The sequence below is a fragment of the Venturia canescens genome, chromosome 8 (genome assembly GCF_019457755.1).
Source record: "Venturia canescens isolate UGA chromosome 8, ASM1945775v1, whole genome shotgun sequence".
NCBI classification, from domain to species: domain Eukaryota; kingdom Metazoa; phylum Arthropoda; class Insecta; order Hymenoptera; family Ichneumonidae; genus Venturia; species Venturia canescens.
In genome coordinates this window covers 12465880-12484488 of record NC_057428.1, presented here as the reverse complement: position 1 = coordinate 12484488, position 18609 = coordinate 12465880, and the positions used below count along the sequence as shown (strand labels likewise).

The 18609-nt window shown below is 41.3% G+C and overlaps 1 protein-coding gene across 1 annotated transcript in view; it reads right to left on the bottom strand.

Annotated features, from left to right (window-relative positions):
- Positions 1–18609, bottom strand: part of LOC122414602 (lachesin-like) — a 213661-nt gene that overhangs the window by 11051 nt on the left and 184001 nt on the right. Inside the window, exon 9 of the mRNA XM_043426032.1 lies at positions 10319–10471. Within this exon, the coding sequence (XP_043281967.1) occupies positions 10319–10471 (153 nt within the window). The remainder of the gene's footprint in view (positions 1–10318; positions 10472–18609) is intronic.

Here is an 18609-nt window from a genome sequence, read left to right as displayed (position 1 = left end):
GTGGAGTTGAGTAATTATGACCTGATATGCGCGCTGGCTTCTCCGACGTTATAAGGGTCAAGTGAGGATTGCAGAGGAAAGAGAAGCCTCATTTTATTTCACCTTTCATTGTCAATTAGAGAACCGTGCTGTTGTTAAAATAACTCTCTGTAATTAAGGCAAACTTTGTTTCGCCTCGTTTTTCTCTTTCGTGCAGCCAAAAATGATAAATATGATTGGGACGTAGACAAATGACGATTAATCTTGATAAAAGATGGGAAAAAATGAAACGTTTCCAGGTCGAAATTCGTTCGAGAAGATACATTTCTGTCGCTAAATTATTAGATGTTCCAGTTGGGAAGTGATTTGTGTTGAAAACTTTGTTCATGTTTTTTTTAATTTGTAGAGATTGTGGCACGATAATCAGTCGTTAAACTCCAAGACTCCGTTTCTTGTTCGCTGAGACTCCGTAGCGAATTTAGGCTGCCGAAAAAAGAGAGCACAGGGCGAAAGTACGTTTATGTGAGTGTGGCGTCTCTTGCGAATCCGGATCGTGAGGTGAGTAAACCGGATGAGCTGGGTTACACTTTCCTCGTGGGAAGATGGGAGCACAGCACAGTATTTTCCGGGATGCGTGAGGGACAGGGATGGAAGAAAAATACTGTAAGAAAACGGGGGAAAAGGATGGTGCGAAAGAGAGAAAGAGATGGGGGCAGAGGAAAGAAGGGCATTTCTGTTACATATCCACTGTGAATTCCTTCGTTGATCTTTTATTTATTCGTGGATATTGGAAGTGGTGGAGGAGTGTAGCGAAGCCACAAGAGATGCGATGTGCGTTTCTGTGTATACTTACACATACACGTGTATATAAATAAATGAGGCTGGTGTAGCTATGGAGCGAATCGAGCGAAGAGGCGCGCAATGTTATGCTCGGAGCTTTTACTACGATACCCCGTTACGATTCCGCTATACGCGTTTCTGTTAAGTTCACCCAGTGGTTGTACTGCAGTGCTCTTTCTTCCTTTCTCTTGGTCCTTTTCTCGTAGTGTGCGGTTAAGAAGGTCGGAGTTACGTGCTTTGCATCGTCGTAACTTCCAAGAGTTTCGTGCGCGTACGCGCTTCCTACATTCCTTACCGTATACTTGTCTGTCTCACTTTTTTCCTCCCTTTTCCCCCCGTTTTTTCCTCTTCGAGTATCTTCCCTTCTACCCTTCTTCTTCTCTCTCAGCTCGGCTTTTCCTTTCTTCTTTCTTCTATTTTTCCTTTGTTTTACGTTATTTTTCATCATTCAGCTCTTTATTATCACGATTTCATCCATTTTTACTGTAATTGTTTGGAGAAAGTGAATGTGGTTACCAAATTTTCAGATCGACAATGTGAGAAAAACAAAAAAAAAATGGAAATGAATTTTGTTTTTAGTAAGTTTTCTCTTCTTGTTGATTTTGAGTGTGTTTCGTTAAACTCGGAAGAAGAGCTTTCTGTATTAAGGAGGGTGGATCACGACGATACAATGTTGTCATGCTAAACCATGTTAAAAATATTAAGAATTTCAAAATGATAAGAATTTAATAAAATTTGGTAAATGTATTCTTTGAAAATATATAAAATAATATAAATTTTTTTAGATTTTTCTCCACATAACTCTCGAGTAATTGAACACTAAAGTTCACGTGTATAAGCATAGAGTTTACATATACACAGATCTTGTGCATAAGAACTTCGATTTAGTGCTCAATTATGCGATGACCACGTGGTAAAAAAATTAAAAAAAAATTGTATTCGTATACTCGATGCCAAAGAATGTTATCACCAAATTTTATCAAATTCTGATTATTTTGATTTCGTGATCCACCCTCCTTAATGGTCATGAAATGGAATAAAACAACATTCTTGTTCCTGATTTCTTGGATTTATAATTGATTACAAAGGTTGTCAATCTCAGTAAAATATCGTCAAGAATATGAAAATAATCTAATTCTGCACGACTAATCAAGGTAACTTCGTGAATATATTAAAATATCTGCATTCAACTATCAATATGATTGATTTTTTCTGACATCGTGAGCGTATGACGAGTCTTTATTGACAACTTCTTTCACTCGCCATACATTTCTGAACTTTTTTAGTCAAGTAAGTTTCTTTCGTCCAAAGCCTATGCGAAGGTTGTCTCGCTACTGGACTAATTCTTTCAATAATCAAGTAGTTTGGTCAAGTCATGCTCTCAAGTCTATACTGAGACTTCCTTCACTTATGAGCATAGAACTTGAAGTATCTGAAAATTGTATCAAAATGGCGATACTAATCAATAGTATTCATGTTGCTTTGTACAAGCCTGTTAAGAGATTTCATTCGCTTGTGTAAACGATTCTTGAGTCAAAACACATATCCAACCAATCTTGTGTAGATTTTTTTTATTCGTTCATTATATAAATTGTATCATTAATTCTGTTTGTTTTACCAAACCAGGTGAAATAAAACTCTAACAGTAATCTTTTTGAGCGTTGCGGTTTTACCAGCTCACCTCATTTTCGTACGTTCCTATGCACGTGCTTACTTATCGTACTTAGGACTTTGCTGCTCGTGCTTAGTTTTGGCTCTCTCTCTTTCCCTGTGAAGTGCTTCTCAAACGTTTCATTCGTCTTCAGCGACGAACCAACTACAAATAAATAATGCAAGATTCCGTGTGCAGTTCCTTTTGCTCGATGTTCGACGCGTGCTATCCCGATGAATCGTTTTCCTCCCAAGCATGTCATAGCATTAATGTTTCCTGCTGCTGAGCTTCGTAACTTGCTTCCTGTCGAGCCCGCACAAACGGCCGGTTTGCTCTTTCCCTGAAGCACGCTTTCTGGAGAAGTAGAAAGATACTACGGATTTGGTTAATTAACCATTTTTAGATAACGCTCGCAGCAAACGTTAATTTTGTTAACTATATTTTCGACTCGAAGCGTTTTGCAGTTTCCAATTACGAAGCAACGAAAGCGCAATGTGCTCGGAACATTGCAGGCTGTTCCGAGTGCACTAGTTTCTCCAATGCGGAATCAGAATCGGCAGCAATATTGCGACTTGGTTGCGCGTTATTAGCTGACATTAAAATTCATTAGAAATTCGAGAAAACCACTCAAAACGAGTTTCCTATTTTTTTTTTCATTTCAGCACAACTGACGCGAAACCTTTCATTAATTTCTAGCATATCTTGCACAAAACTCGAAGTCAAGCAGAATTCGATTATTCTTTTCAACTTATGCTCTTTCGTAGGAAGCGTTTTTGCAGCTATTCTTAGCGGAGCTCCACGATAGTTGACCAGCTATTTTTTCTCGCGAAAAAAGCTCGATATATACGAGATCCCCGCCTTTTCCTCTCAATCGTCATTTCACGAAAAAAAGAGTTTTATGTGTGCATATACGGGATTGTGGATCAACGAGAACGCTTCGCGAGTTTGCTCTCGTCAAACGGACATACACACGTTCACAAATTCAACCTCACTCACATTCGTACTCGTTAAAATATAGGGCATTCCGATAACACTCACACGCGTCATCGCATCGAATCAATTTTGATATAAACAGATTTGATTTTTCTATCGTCGTTATATCGTCGGATTGAATATTCATTGATTCTTCCTTTCCGCTCGTATATTCGCTTCTATTTAATTGAGGCTCGCGATGACACTCGTCCTGGAAATGATTCTCTTCTGTTTTTGTTCGTGATTCGTTCTCTCGCGTTCAGAAATGACGATGGAAAAAAAGTACTCGCTCCATTAGGTTTTTTTTGACTTCATAATGATATTTAAGTACGCGGGAAGTTACGTTTTGACAGGAATGAAAAAGCCTCGTTTCATGCAGTACGATTTTGCAAGAAATTCGCCATATGTGCATGCTTTATTCGCAGAGTCTTTCCGTCGGCGAATCACTCGGCAGAGGCGGCGTAATTGGACGCGGAACTTTTCTGATTGACGCCACCGATGTACGTTTACATATACGTATATATGCTCGAAAGGTATGCACAACTCGACGTTTTTAACGATTCCGTTTTACGTCCAGGCTTTCTGGGATCGTGTGCTTTCTGGCAATCCGCCGGAAGTTCACTCTACTTTCTGGTGTTTTGCCTCTGATCTTTTTGGTAGCTTGTTCGCGCGTCGTAAAGGCGCTCCCGTGTATTATTCATAATTCAGAAGTTTCATAAAATCGAATATCTTTCGGGAGCGCAAAAAAATTGATGTTTTCTCTGCGGGATTGAGTTAGCAAACGAAAAGAAAAACAGGTTATTTCGGTTTTGAAAAAGCTTCTCGAGCACGGAAACAGGATTTATCGATTTTTTATGTGGGAACGAAGCACGCAGCTTTCCGATGAATCCGGAAGCCTTGCTATGAATTTAACGCATCAAAAATTAATCAGCAAATAGCAGGTTCTCTGCGAACCGTTTCGAGAGCTCTAGAAAAAGGGATAAAAGATGCGGATTCTCTTTGATCAAGCGAAAATTCTGGGTATAAAATATTTCGAAAATCCTCGAATATTTTTGTTTCAGTATCTGCAAAGAAAAAATCATCAGATTTTATTATGTAAAAAGAGGATTCGTAGTTTTTTAATTTGAGCGAATGACACCGCGTGTTAAGGGGAATTTGAATGGAGTGGCTCAAAGAGTAGCGAATATTCGTGCACAATAGTGCAATGTGTGTTGGTAAGAAATCGTAAATTGCAGTAATTCAAGTAAGTTTAAACGGTGTGAGAGGCGTTAACGATTACATTTACAGATTTTCCAGAACGATGTATTTCGCAAAACGTGTTTAACTTGCCAATTAGGGGAGCCCGACTCGCGGGAAGATTGTTCGCACTTTATCACTGATTCATCTCCGAGGCATGGAAGGAGAGGATGCGAGAAGAAGAGACAGTTTTGAATACCGTAACGCGACAATTCCGAATTCATCGATTTCCAAATATCCTTGAATCCTTTTTCCCATTTTTCAACTCAGGAAACTCCATCGATCTTTTGAAAACGTCCAAAAGGAAATGTTTCTACACGGAGAAAACGAGGCCTAGAAATTCTAGAAGAATAAAGTACTAGGAATATTTCTGGAACAGTATAAACGTCCTGGATTGCAGCATTAATTCGAAGCCCAGAAATAAGAATTTTTCTGTCCACCATAGTAAAAATACCAATACCCACACCTTTTATTCAAAAGACTCGAGAGTGGTTTTCTCTATAAGCACAGTAAAAAATGTTTTCAGTCACTTCGAATGTTTATATTGTAAAGTATGCTCGGGCATCCCTGAAAAAAACTATGTGTATGGTAAAATGTCTCACGTACTCGGTGTACATTCGTGTATTTATTATAGAATTTACTATGCTGACCGTCACAATTTGTGATTTACAATACATTTCCACTTATCAGTGAGTGCTAGTTTGACATGATGAATGACACTAAAAAATAAAACGAAATATAGACTCACGTGCATCACTTTTTGCTACCCACATAAAACTGTTTAGAATTGAAGGGACGAAAAATGGCAAAATTCAAAAAATACTATGCTGTTTGTATTCGGTGCCCGAGTACTTTCAAAATTCTTGAAAAAAAAAATGTATTCCTCACTATAAAAAACGAATCCGTTTTCTCCGTGTAGAATTTAAAAATTCCTTTATTCAATTTGGCCACACCACTTTTCTGTAATAAAACTTGATTTTTCAATTTTTTAAATGATCGTTATCGATTACTAAGCAATTGTTGCCCCTAAGAAGTCTCGTTGTAAGATTAATTCCATACACTCGTGAACGAAATAAAAAGTTTTGGAAAGTCCGAGTGCAAATTTGCACCACTGTCGTAAGTGTGCGACCTCAAAGGGAGTGTATGTCTACGGGTTAAGAAAAAATCAGACCGGGGCTTTCTCCAAGTATTATTTCGGAAGCTCGGCACATTATATTTTCATTTCCGTAATGGATATATTTTCAGAAGAAGACGTGCGAGAGGGTGGAATGATGTTTCGTCGGAGCTGGATAAACAATTCGGGGGTCTTTCGGTGTTGCGGGGCTCTTGGTTCTTCTCGTTCTCATTTATACGCGATCTTATTCCCTCTCGGGCACAAACGTCTCACCAAAGCTCAAGGATAATGCTCGAGGGGTCGCAGTTAATATTAATAGGGTACGTACTACTTGCTTCTCTTCATCGCCACTATGTTCGTGCTTTCGCTTTCGGTCTTCGGTCCGTGTCTCCTCTCTCTCTCTCTCTCTCTTTTGGTTCTCCCTTCTCGAGTCCCTCTATCTCGATTTCCGGAAACAAGGGGCAAGTATACGAATGCGCGTGCTGTTCCTACGTAATTTTCTACGACTAAACGTAGTAAGGAATCGCCATGCATATTTCAGGCCGAGGGGTTGCAGGGAGAATTCTCATTCAACGTGCTGGCTGATACGAGGAGAGACCGGTTCATATTTGCTGCTCGGTACGATTGCCTTGATGGGTTACTCGCATTCTCCGTTATCGAAACAGGAATCATATACATATATGCAGTTAGGTTAATGGCTCAACGCTGCATAAATACAGCTCTCGGTCGCTCTTTCAACCCCTTCGTAATTCACCTCGTTCTTCTTCGTTTCTCTTTTTCATTTGACCTCTCTCCTCGTTCTCTCTCTCTCTTCCTTTGAAACCTGGTTGCATAATGCACAGATTGTATCAGAAACAATCGTTTCGTGGCCACAATATGAGCGAAAAATATCGAACAGCAGGAAATAGAACCTCAAATTTACAAAGAATTAATGGAATTTCTACATTGATGTGGAAAATAAAGTTAGATACTTTTTTTCTTTCGTTTCGTCGTAAACGTTTTTTCTTTGAAATTCTTTCAAAACATTTGGTGTTGAAAATCAAATTTGTTTCTCTGGACTGAAAATGCACGAGGATGAATTCTATCTGAAAATTTATTTTCCAACGAAATTTCCTCAATTCCTTCAGGCGATTTCCAATCATTCGTTTCTTTTTAATCCAAAAGCAATTATCGGATAAATGATCTTTTTTCCCCGTATACAAAATCAATCTGTGACGTTTCACGTTTGATTGTGCTCCCGATTCCTTTCTCCCCATATGCACATGCAATATTTGTCACGGTACGTTTACATTATTCAATAGGGAAGGGGGGCAGCGAGTGTGGGCTCGAGGTGAGCCAAAATTGTTTTGTCGATTCGGAAGTCATCGAGCGCGCGGGTAGGGAGCAAACCTCGATCACCAATCTTTATACCTGCAATTGGTTGGGGTCACGTGGACTGGGAAATGGATAAGGGGAACGGGTGGATGAAAAAAAGTGTATTGAAAAAGGAAAAAAAAAGGGAAAAACGTATTATCGATGTTTCTCCTTTTGCCGGCCCTGCAAATTTCTCATTTTTATATTCAAACTAGTAAATATTCTCTTTCTCGTGTGAATTCACTTTCGCGAAATATATTCACGAAACTTTAGTAATAAAAGTTTTTCTAGTATGACAAAGTTATCGATGAGGCTTACTCTATATTCAATGAGAATGAAATTCAGAAGGTCTCTAGTTATTCTCGTTTCGTTATTGTGAATTATGAAACAACGGAATTTATTGTTATTATTTTATTTCCAACTCACTTTTCTGTACGATATTTAAATAATTCGAACCTGGTGAATAATTGAAAGCATGGTGAAACAATACCGACTTGCATAAAAGCAGAACAGCAGCAGATCGAACTACTATTCTCTCTCCTATTAAAAGCAGCCAAAATAATAATAAAAAAATCTCGAGTTAATGAGCTCGAATCAGCACGATGCAAAGTCTGAGAAACGCGCAGCTCCCTATCTTGATATTTGGCGTACCTTCGCATAAACAATTTTCAGACTCCATTAAGGTAAATTATGGGACAAACGTACGCGAGACAATGTGTAGAGAAAAGTAATGCAAAACAGGCCTGAGGTGTTACTAACTACGCATTTACGTGACGCTTAATCCGAGGAGGAAAGTTGTAAGCGACTTGTCGAAAGTGCAACGAGTAGAATCTAGACGCAGAAGCGTGCATAAATTATTTTACACTCAGTAGGGCTGAGACACTCTCACAAGCTCGTGTGATTCGTCGCCGTGCGTCGTCGTCAAGAGCATTTCGTACACACTTAGCGCACGAGGAAAACGTACGAACTGTCGTACGTACGAATTTTACGACGTATGTGTTTCACCCCCGCTTTGCTCTTGGCTTCAGCATCGCTTCGCTGTGTCTGTATTTCATGGGGAGTTTACAACACGAAACCGAACGCAGGAACAGAGAGTTAGGAATCGTATGGGGGACTTCCGTGTGGCTCGGACACTCGTAAGAAAAGTTTTAAGGTGGAGGGGAGTTAAGGCTCGTGCTGTTTGGCCGTTTCTCCTGTCTTGCCTCGAGCCCCGGAGGGCGTAGGAAGTTGAACAAAGCATCTTCGCGTGGCGCACGTTGATCTTGGGACCAAAGCGTCACGGGAAGGGTGGCGAAGCTTCCGAATAAGCGCCCTTTTGACTTCGAGCTCAACGAGGAATCATGTATTTCTAAAGCACTCGTGTACACGAGTGTACAAATGTTTTTTCGTTGCTGCTCCTTTACTTTGTTTTTATTTGCCCCTCGTACATGGGTACAAATGTACAAATCTATACGACGCACGTTTGTACTTTATTTCTTATTACTATTTTATTAGATTAGATATTTCGAGGATAGTCTCGAAAGGGATGCTCAAGGGGCCGAGAAGAGACATGCCGAACGCTGTAAAAGTGAAACGATCCTTCTACTGTGCCCAACAATCATGCACAATATAGCAGAAAAAACGCATGTACAGCATATATTTTTCCTTTATTTCGAAACTCTCGGCTTACGTATATATATGTGTGTTTACATGTGCAGCTTACGAAGGAATGCAGCTCGTGGATCGTGCAGGACTGCACTTTTAATGCACCCCGTATTGCCTGGAAAATTGGACGGAGCGCACTTTTACATCCGTCACGCCACCTAACCTTCGCTCCGTTCGACTTGTTACTCTTTTATTACATAATATATATAAAACAGGCTCATGTATTTGTCCATGTAGCGAAATACACGAAGACGAATATATAACCTTCTTTCTATATAGAGTCTGGACCTTTGCTGCTCTGGGCACGTCTCCAAGATTTATCGCGAACGAAGATCAACCTACGCTCACCAATGGACTCCAACTATCTCCCCTTGTTGCATTCTCACCCATAACCTAACTGTATTTATATTGATTGCTACGATACCAAATTGCCCAATTCGGACGATTGAACACGTTAAGTTATGTCACGTGAGACTCGCCCTTCGAGATCTTTTTCCTCTTTGTATCAATGTGTTTATACGTGCTTACGGATTCAACTCACCCTCCCTCAATTCGTCACTAGACTTGATGCTCTCCCTGAAACGATGATCGTGATACTTTAATTCTATTTTATATTTCCGCAGCATCCAAAATTTTGAGGTTTCTTTTTCCAGTGATCAACGCGCATCGCCATACGCGGAAGTGGAAATTTTTGAAAATTGATTGGACTGAATTCGTAAAAATTTACGTTTGCCAATGATTTCGTGATGGTTTGACATTTGAGGAGGTTTTATTGAGCAGTTGAATCAGCTAATTTATAAATTCGTTATGCTTATTTGATATTCAATTATTTTTTAATTTCATTATTTTATACGAATGCATTAAATAAATATAAATTGCAATTCACGAGATTAAAATAAATTGCATAAAAACGGTTTCAACAACAGACCGGTTAAATACGAAATTGTGGGAAAACTTCATTTCCATTTTCCATCCCACGATAGAATCGAGGCACAACGGTTGAATAATTAATCTACGAAATTCATGGCATAAAAGAAAAATTTGGACCTGATATACGGGGAAAAATTTGGACAAGCTGAATGAAAGTACTGCGAGAGACACTAAACGTACTACACGAATTTTCCTTCTTCTCGCGCATTAGTGCGATTTATCTCACCTTGTTATAATCTGCCTGGAAAATGGAAAATATTGATGAAAATGCCAGAGATGAGGCAACAGAGCGAATCAGTGTTCTTTACCTACCTACGATGGCTCCTATAAGGGGAGACTCGAAAATGCGAAATGATACGGCGGTGGGCTGGGTCGGGTGATATTTAACGACAGTGCATGGTGCAGAATAGTGTAGCGCAACGATTTCGTTTCCGAAAGATAAGCCTGTGAGTGGTCAGGGAAGATCGAATAGCATACGGAAACATTCGGTAAGGAAAAAGCACGAGGATGCCGTTGTTTTTAAATGACTTTCCACATTCGTAAAATATTTAGGAGAGAAGAAAAGGGTTAAGGGGAAAAGGATTTTTCGGAAATCTCACCTGTACTGTGACCCCTTGGCTTCTGCTCCGCTCTCTCGATTTTCTTCTCGTTCGATGGTGGTTTCTCTGTCCTTTTCGTATAGTAAGGGTTGTACGGGGCTGGCCAGATGGTCGTAAGCCTTTTCGGTGGTTGGGTCGTGCTTTGCTGACGTCCTGAAAATATATATCAGGACCTCATCTACCAGAAGGTTTCAGGAGTTACGAAGAAATGTTTTTTTTTTTGTTTTCGAGATATTGATTTTCCAATTTTTCAAGTGTTGAAAGATTATTTATCTTGTTACGTTTTTTATTCTTTTCATATTCGTTTTTTGATTGTTAAAACCATGCACTGCACTATTCCACACCATACAAAAGTCTGCTGCGCCATATCGCGATGACTTTTATGTGAAAGAATTTTAAAAGCTGTTTTTTCGTTGCCTGAAAATTGTCTAAGCACGAATTTTCTAATTCAAGCTGCTTCTCATGTTTCATCACCGATTTTAAGCTACATCATAAAGTGAAAAAAAAATATTATTTCATGTAATATCCCAAATAATTGTCCCTTTCAGTGTTATAAAAACAGTCGAACCGTGATCAAATGACACAATTAAAGGAAAATAGGATTTCTTCTTCGCCCTACGATCCTTCGAGAAATGGCTTCACTCTGAAGCTTTCAATTTCGATAGGAGAGCTTCGTGCCATTATTAAACACCGATTGGGAGGATAAGGGTATCGTCTTAACCGCCTTTTCATCAAGGGCTTTTGAACGAGGTAGCTTCACAAGAATATCGATTTAGACTTGAGAAAATGAATTTAGTGATTAGTGGAATGGGACAGCTCTCCGTAACTTGTTGAAGGGAGTGAAAAGTATATTGTCGTGAATTAACACTTTTTTTAATCATAAAATTACGAACATCCAAGTAAAAAAAAGAAAATTTTTGCTTCCAATCCAACATCAATTTTTATCCGGAATTCAAAACTCTTCTGAAAATTCATTAATTTACCTTACTTTTTCTATGATTATTCCCGATGAATTTAATTCGATAAATAATTCAACGCCAATAAAATGTCGCAGAGGCCATCGGGTTATACCCGGAATAGCGGATTGTTGAACATCGCAATGTCATACAACATCGAAGCATTTGTCTGATCATTAAATTCCACAAGTACTTGCAGTGATCCAGGAAGTCTGTGCCAATTAAGGGTCGTACAGTAATGTGGAGATGGTCGAGGGGTCGGGCGGGTGAGCGGGAGTAATAAGAGAATTTACGGTTGAACGCCCGGGAAAACGTTCGATCATGAATGCCATAACTACTGCGAGACCTGTATAAGCATTAAACCATGTCGGAGAAAAGGGCGGAGAGAGAAATAAGAGAAGAAGGGAGGAAGAGAAGGGCGCGCGAGAGAGGGAGAGAGAGTGGAGAGCAGATTGTACGAGGCGCCAAACAGCAGAAGTCCCACAAACCGGCCAAGTTCAGCGCGCACTTGTTGCGCGAGAATGACAAGACAGAGATGGAGGGAGATAAAGTGAGACGAAGCCAATATACGGCCCGACAAAGATGGAATGAACTCGAGCACGATGGGAGGCGAATCTCTCATTGAAATCCTCTCAAGTTTTCCGGATTTTCCGGTGTGAGTAACATACGCAAAAATCAAGTGACATAAATGAATGCATCGTGAACTCCAAGTGCAAGCATGTACGTGCTATTGTTCGAAGACAAGTGCGCTCGAGAGATAAACGTGTGTACCATTAAGGCAAAAGGGAACGAGAACGAACAATGATCGATATTCGATTGAGCGATGTTGAATGCAACCGCACACAGGCTTTTCACACTCTAATTTTTCTCACTCTTCGAGAGCGAAGAGAGGCAAGAGATAACCGAGGATCGCTTCGTTTAACACAAAAAGGTTTGCACGTATAATTGAAAACGATAGTTGCATCGTCGTCCTTTTTTTCTCATTGCATATAAACGATAAGCCATAAATAGCATGAGGAAAATCTACTTTCCACTAGGCTGAAAACTACATTTAATAATGACATCTAATTACAGTGGGACAACAGAATATTCTAGTCACTCTATTTTTCGTATAGTTACTGCCTCATAGAGAATATTAATGGGGGATTTAAACTTGCCGAAAGGTTTTTGCAGTCACGGGAAATATGAAGTATCATGAGAGTCCGAAAAAAAACAGTTTCCTGGAATGAGTAAAAAGTAACGTAGCCCAAGTGCTCAATGAAAATTCATATTCGTTACACTGCATCATAAAAGCTGTCCCAGTAGAGGGAATTTGAAATAATCATTCGAAAGCCAGGAGTTGCCGGGGAAAAACGTTATTGACGCTGTTCTCAATAACCATCGTTAATGTCGACACATCATGTATGCATGTAAGCTTTAGGTGTACGAATTTTCACATAATAATGGTATATCTCAGTATAAATTCTCGAGAGTCTTGAGCCACTCGGGACGCACGAGGTATGCTTCGATCGCGAGCGACTTAACGCGATGTGAAATTTTGAATGCACATACTTTGCTGGTAATAATGCGTGACTCGAACCGGCACCCCCGCGGTTCCCTGCTTGCATCAACCAGCAGGTGGATGGAGGCGACGTCACAAGCCAACGTCTCGTAAACTCCCAACGGTATAGAGCAGACTGTTTACACGGTAGATTGAAAGTTTCAAAGGCGATAATTTTGTATTCACAGCCTGGGTGTAGTTCCACTCCGTGTTCAACAAGGGCCCTGTGGACGTTACACCACGCAGGCAATCCCTTATCTATACAATGATACAGTGTCTCAGAACTTAAGTTTAAGATTTTTCATCCGAGCCGTGAATTCCTGAAGGGCAAGTGTTTATTCATTTTCTCCCCTGATGGAGTGTGTTGAGATGGTTATTGGGGACCGGCCAATCTGGAACGCCGACGATGAAGAGTTTGAAGTGGGAGACGTACTGAGACGTAGATTTTTATGTCAAGGCACCGGATTGGCTGTGACTAATTTGCTACTATCACGGGAACGGTTGAGCGTTGCGGAAAAATGAGGAAAAGCTTTTCTTCTGGGAATATGTCAATTCAAGGATGCTTGAGTGCGATTTACTTTCAGGACATCCGGTAAGAGGACTGTCTATTCACACATTTACATATTTGCTGCTTCCTTTCGATCTCCCATTTTTTGTGTCTCTCTTTTTGAAGTTTAGTTAACTCACGCAACATCCACTCTCTTTCTCTCTCCCTTTTTCACCCTTTTTACCTCGCTCTCTTTCCATTTTATCTTTCCCCCTTACAAGCGATGAAAAACTTGTCACTTGTGCCCTCGAAGCACGTTCTCTTACGACTACACCTCGGTGTTCACTTCTTAAAGTTCTGTGAGCGGGCTCTCGCCGCTGGTCTTTTGTTATGATTGTTTTTTTGGCCGTGTTCTTTTTTCATCAAGCAGCCTTTCACCTAACGCTTTGTAATTCCATGGAGCTTCAAGCGGACATGTACTGCAGTATACCAGTTTTGTACGTATACAAGCGTATGGAGTTAACATCTTTATACGTACAGACACATCAGGTGGTGCTCTCTACATACAAGGAGACAAGAAAATATGGTGATGTTCTCATTCTCGGTCTACTTAAACTTTCAGATGCTATGGCACGAGTAGTCCATTAGGTTTTTTCTTAACTCAAAAAGAATGGAAACTCCAGGAGCACGGAATAAGAATGCTTCATGAACATCACCATTATTTTTAGTCTTCTCACTATATTCTCTCGAAGAACGAATCGTTGGTGAAGGTCAATTAGTATTCGAGGCAACACGGAGGCCGATTTTACTAAAGCTATTGAAACAAGGTCCAGAATTGCTTTATCGTTAACGCTGGGGGGCCAAAAGTCTATTTCCTGGGCTCGAGTTTCACGTTGATACATTCGTAGTTGACATGGGGAGAAAAAACCGATTTCGTCTTCATTGATTTTCATGACTGGATCTTCCGTAGCATCGTAAACTACTGAAGGAAGAGAGTGTCGAAGGGGTCGTGAGCTTTTGAGATGTGAAGGAGCCTGGATCCAGGGAGATGATACAATGTTGGTGAAGCCTCTCGTGGAAAAACTTTAAGAGATGCTCGTGTCGATAGGCTAACGATAAAAAGGCTCTTTGTGTATTTGACTAAACGTCAGATGTGCCCTTGTGAATTGAAAGTATACAAGTATATCAAAAAGGATGAGAATGCTTGGCGGTGGTGTGCAGGAAGGCTGGCCGAGACAAGCACAGCACATGGGGATGGGCAAGACACTAAAAAGTTTCCGAATAAAACTTTAAATACGGTCGCAAACTTTGTTTCGCAACGCTCGCTAGTGGCTTGCCACGCGACTATATCCCTTCCTTCCTCCGTTCCCCACGTACCTTTTTCCGTCCCTTTCGACTCTCTCCCTCTCTCTCTTACTTCCGAGATGACGTTGTGGCTACTGGATATTGGCGAGGGGATGGAAGGGATGCTGCGGAAGATGCGAGGGGCGCGGATACAGGGCTTTAGAACAATATGGCCTCTGGGACCTGTCTGTATGCTAAGAGTATGTGAATATATTATACTCGGTTCCCACACGAAGCTTGGGCAATCACACTTAGCCCATATTTCACCCGAGCCCCTTAGTTTCTCTGGCCCTCTCTCTCTTTCTCCGTCTCCCTCTTTCTCCCGTTCTTCCCAACCCGATGAGGTTTGTTTACAAGTTTTGAGGGTTGGTTCCAGCCTTCTGTACACACGAGAGTTAACATACGCTTCCTCTTCACAATATTCCGGGTCTTTCGGTGTCCCTTATATCAAGTGCGCCATCCGTATTGCCATTCCAACAACGACCCTTACGTGGTGTCTCCTCTCGAGTGAGACGGATGCCCACATAAGACTTTTTCTTTTCAATCTTCCTCACTGCTGTGCAAACCTCTACGAGAGTGGCCTATAAACAGGGAACAATTGCGCTACCTATTCCGTTTCGAGGATCACGGACGACTCCAAACGTATCCTCGTTTTATGTGCCTCGAGCTGGAGAGACACTCGAGGCTGCCTCTTTTCTTACTTTTTGGATGAGGTGTCGCGGCACAATAAGTCACCGGTTATTTCACAATGCTCAAGATAGTATCAGGCAATATATTGGGCATTGGTGGTGCCGAATGCGCAAAGAGATTCAAACCCAAACCAAAACACTTCGTTTTTATTCCCAGCAACGTTGGATTTTATTTGAAAAGCTTTGTGCAAACGGGAGATTTAGGCGTTCTCGAGAGTAATAATAAATTTGAAAACCCAGAATTCTCCGCGGATTGTTTGAATCTTTAAACGCAAAGAAACTTCGGTTACGATGTTTCTTCCAGATGGAAACAGAGGCGATGCGATATGGCTACTTTTTGTTTCATTCGTTCAATTATGCCACGATGCAAGGATGCCAAGTTTTATTCACATTGGGACCTTCTTATATTTCGTTGTGAACAAAAGCAAGTCTCTCCAGCTCATATCTGGCTTTTCGACCCTCCAATATTAACGAACGAATACTTAATCGTTGAAGTTCCTTGTTGCACTAGATATTATAGTTTAGGGCTCGTACGTGACGTGTACAAAGTTGCCTCGGCTTGAGAAAGCTCTCTTAAGGTATTCGCACGTACCACTAATTTACTATTCACAAATACCAAGATATTTCTCAGCCACACACGCATGTGCCTCTGTGTATATTCGTATAAATGAAGAAGGCCTGTATATGTTGAACACGCAATGTAGCAGTAAGTTGTAGTCGTGCAGGCGAAACGTTGGATATCATTTGGGTGATAATTAATTAAGGCTTGGGGAGGATCGATGGGTGTCCCGGGGGGCCACTGACTCATTATTAAACACTGTACTCCCTGCGGAATAATTCGGCCACTCGTCCAGTATATACGATAAACTGCACTAGGAGAGCGAGTGATCATATATAGAACAGAGTATCCGCCAGCGGAGCAGCACATCGGTGCGCAACTGCAATATGCTTCGCACCAACGGCGCTGGAAGTGCAACGATACACCTCCGGGCCCCAGCGCGACCGATTCATTTGGCTATAACGTATAACGGCCGACCTACGTCGAGTGTGCAACGGGTACGACGACGACGGAACCCCGGAGTTTGCTCTGGATGGTATATGTGAAATGGGAAATTACACCATACGGACCAGTTCTGGACGTGTCGGGGTTGGGATCGTGGACCTCGCTATTCGCCGAGTTACGAAATATAATCCACTACCGAATGATACCGGATGTGCTAACAGAAAGGTCGCCGAGGTTCACTGTTATCACCAGTGGGAGAAGCAACTTGACGAAAAGTTCCATCAACGTTTATGAAAATGTTCTTCGTATGGAGAGGATCGTTCAGTTTGATGTATGAATATATATAACGACGATCATGATTCAGAGATTCGTATTTCCTGATTTTTCGACTAGCTTCGGGAGCTTCGAGGTTCAATATCGTCAATCTTATTGCTCAGTTTAAAATTCTATATTCATCATTGATGCGGCTCCCCAGCTGGTACGGGGGGAGGTCTCGATGTGAGTTCAGTTGCTAAAGCACCTGCAATCTTACAGGCATGACGTAACGCTGTATCGTATGTCGATCTTGCTTCGGACAGAGCAGTTATGAATTATGATTGGAATAGTAGATATGCAGAGGGCCCATTTTTCCATATGTTTTGCTCATCGAGCCGCTTATCGGATCCACTTTTAGAATCCCGTCCGAGAGGAGTCTAATTTGCCACAGGAAAAGAAAAGCAACGAGAAGAGGAAAGAACGAGAAGAGAAAATGAAATGGTGAAATAGGGCGAGTCGATACGGAAACTAAATTGGCTGCTCCGGAGTCTCAACCCGTGTCGATTTCTCTGGTAGATAACGACAATGGAGGCACCGTGTACAAACACGACCACAAATACATGGAGAAGTCAGCCACACGAACGGGATGAAATTTTCACAGATGTACATCCGTAGGTGAAACAATGTGTTGGTTCATTTGCACAATGCATTGCTGTGCCTTTTGGATTTAGCGTGGCCTTGCCATCCAACAATCCAGCGAGTTTAGCACGTAATTGAATTTTAAATGTAGTTAATTAGGTCATCCAGTTAGGCTACGCGACGATGTGAAACCGGGTGTAGGTTTCCGTACGACCCGCGAGGTTGGTTAAACAATGGAAATCTTTCACGGAATATTGAGGTGAGAGAGATCAGAGAATTTCCCAGCATGTACCTCTTCCCAAGTTGGATACGGAAACAGAGAAACTCTCAGAGTACGAGAACTCATGGAGAGAGATTCGTGGAGAATGAGATTACAACAAGGACATACCAAGCAGCAAGGATAAACCTTGGAGTCACGTGCACTTGAGCTCATATGTGGTCAACGTTGAGAGAGCCGCGTATTGCCCAGGTCAACTGACTTCCTTGAGTCCGCAAGTAAATATACAAGTCGTATACACTTACCTATATGTATATTTACCACCCTCACCCTAAAGGTTCTGTCAGTGTTTACAGTTAATTCCGCTGACTCTGCTACAATGAAAGCAACGAAAACAGCTCTACCACCATCATACCACATAGAGACCGCTGTAATAGACAGAGTTTCTTGAGAACCGTAGCAGAAATGTTGCTCTGGGAGCGCCACTACATTGTCCCGTTTATTCTCTGAGGAGGTTGTTTCTTCACTCACGTCGGTTCTTCAGACAGAAATTTTAAGTGGTGGCCAGGCTTAGAAATGTTTGAATTTTCTGAAGACCGGTGTTTAAGATTCTGAAGGGGTTACAAATGTTATCCGGTATCCTGTCTCATGCCTTTTGTGTTAGCGTGTTGTTTCCCACTGAGCAAATATGCTGCTCGATATAAAAATTCCATCGAATATACCCACTCAACTTTCATCCGGATTGGCAACACGTAAGAAAATAATCGAAATTCCGAAACAATTTCCAAGCTCGTGAAGCAGTTCGTATAGTAGAGGAAACCTGAAGTCTAGCATCGTCTGCGCATTCGAAAGTTTGAACTCTAATATTAAAAGGTTGAGGAGAAAAAAGGGTATCACAAGAGAAAGCGAAGTGTGCGTCTCGTTGGGAAGGCGGGGAGCAACGGATAGCCGAGGCATATCTTCTGTAGCGGTCCGATGCAACGATCGTAGGCATCCATAAAAAGTAGAGGGTAACGTGGCAACCGCGTCGTCGGGACGCCGGATCCTGTCCTCTTTACCTGTCCGGCTTCACAGTTTTTTGCTCTTCCACCCATTCCGTTCTCTGGTGCACTCTTACCCTCGTCCCTGGTTTCCACTGGGACATTCGCTTGAAAGAATAAT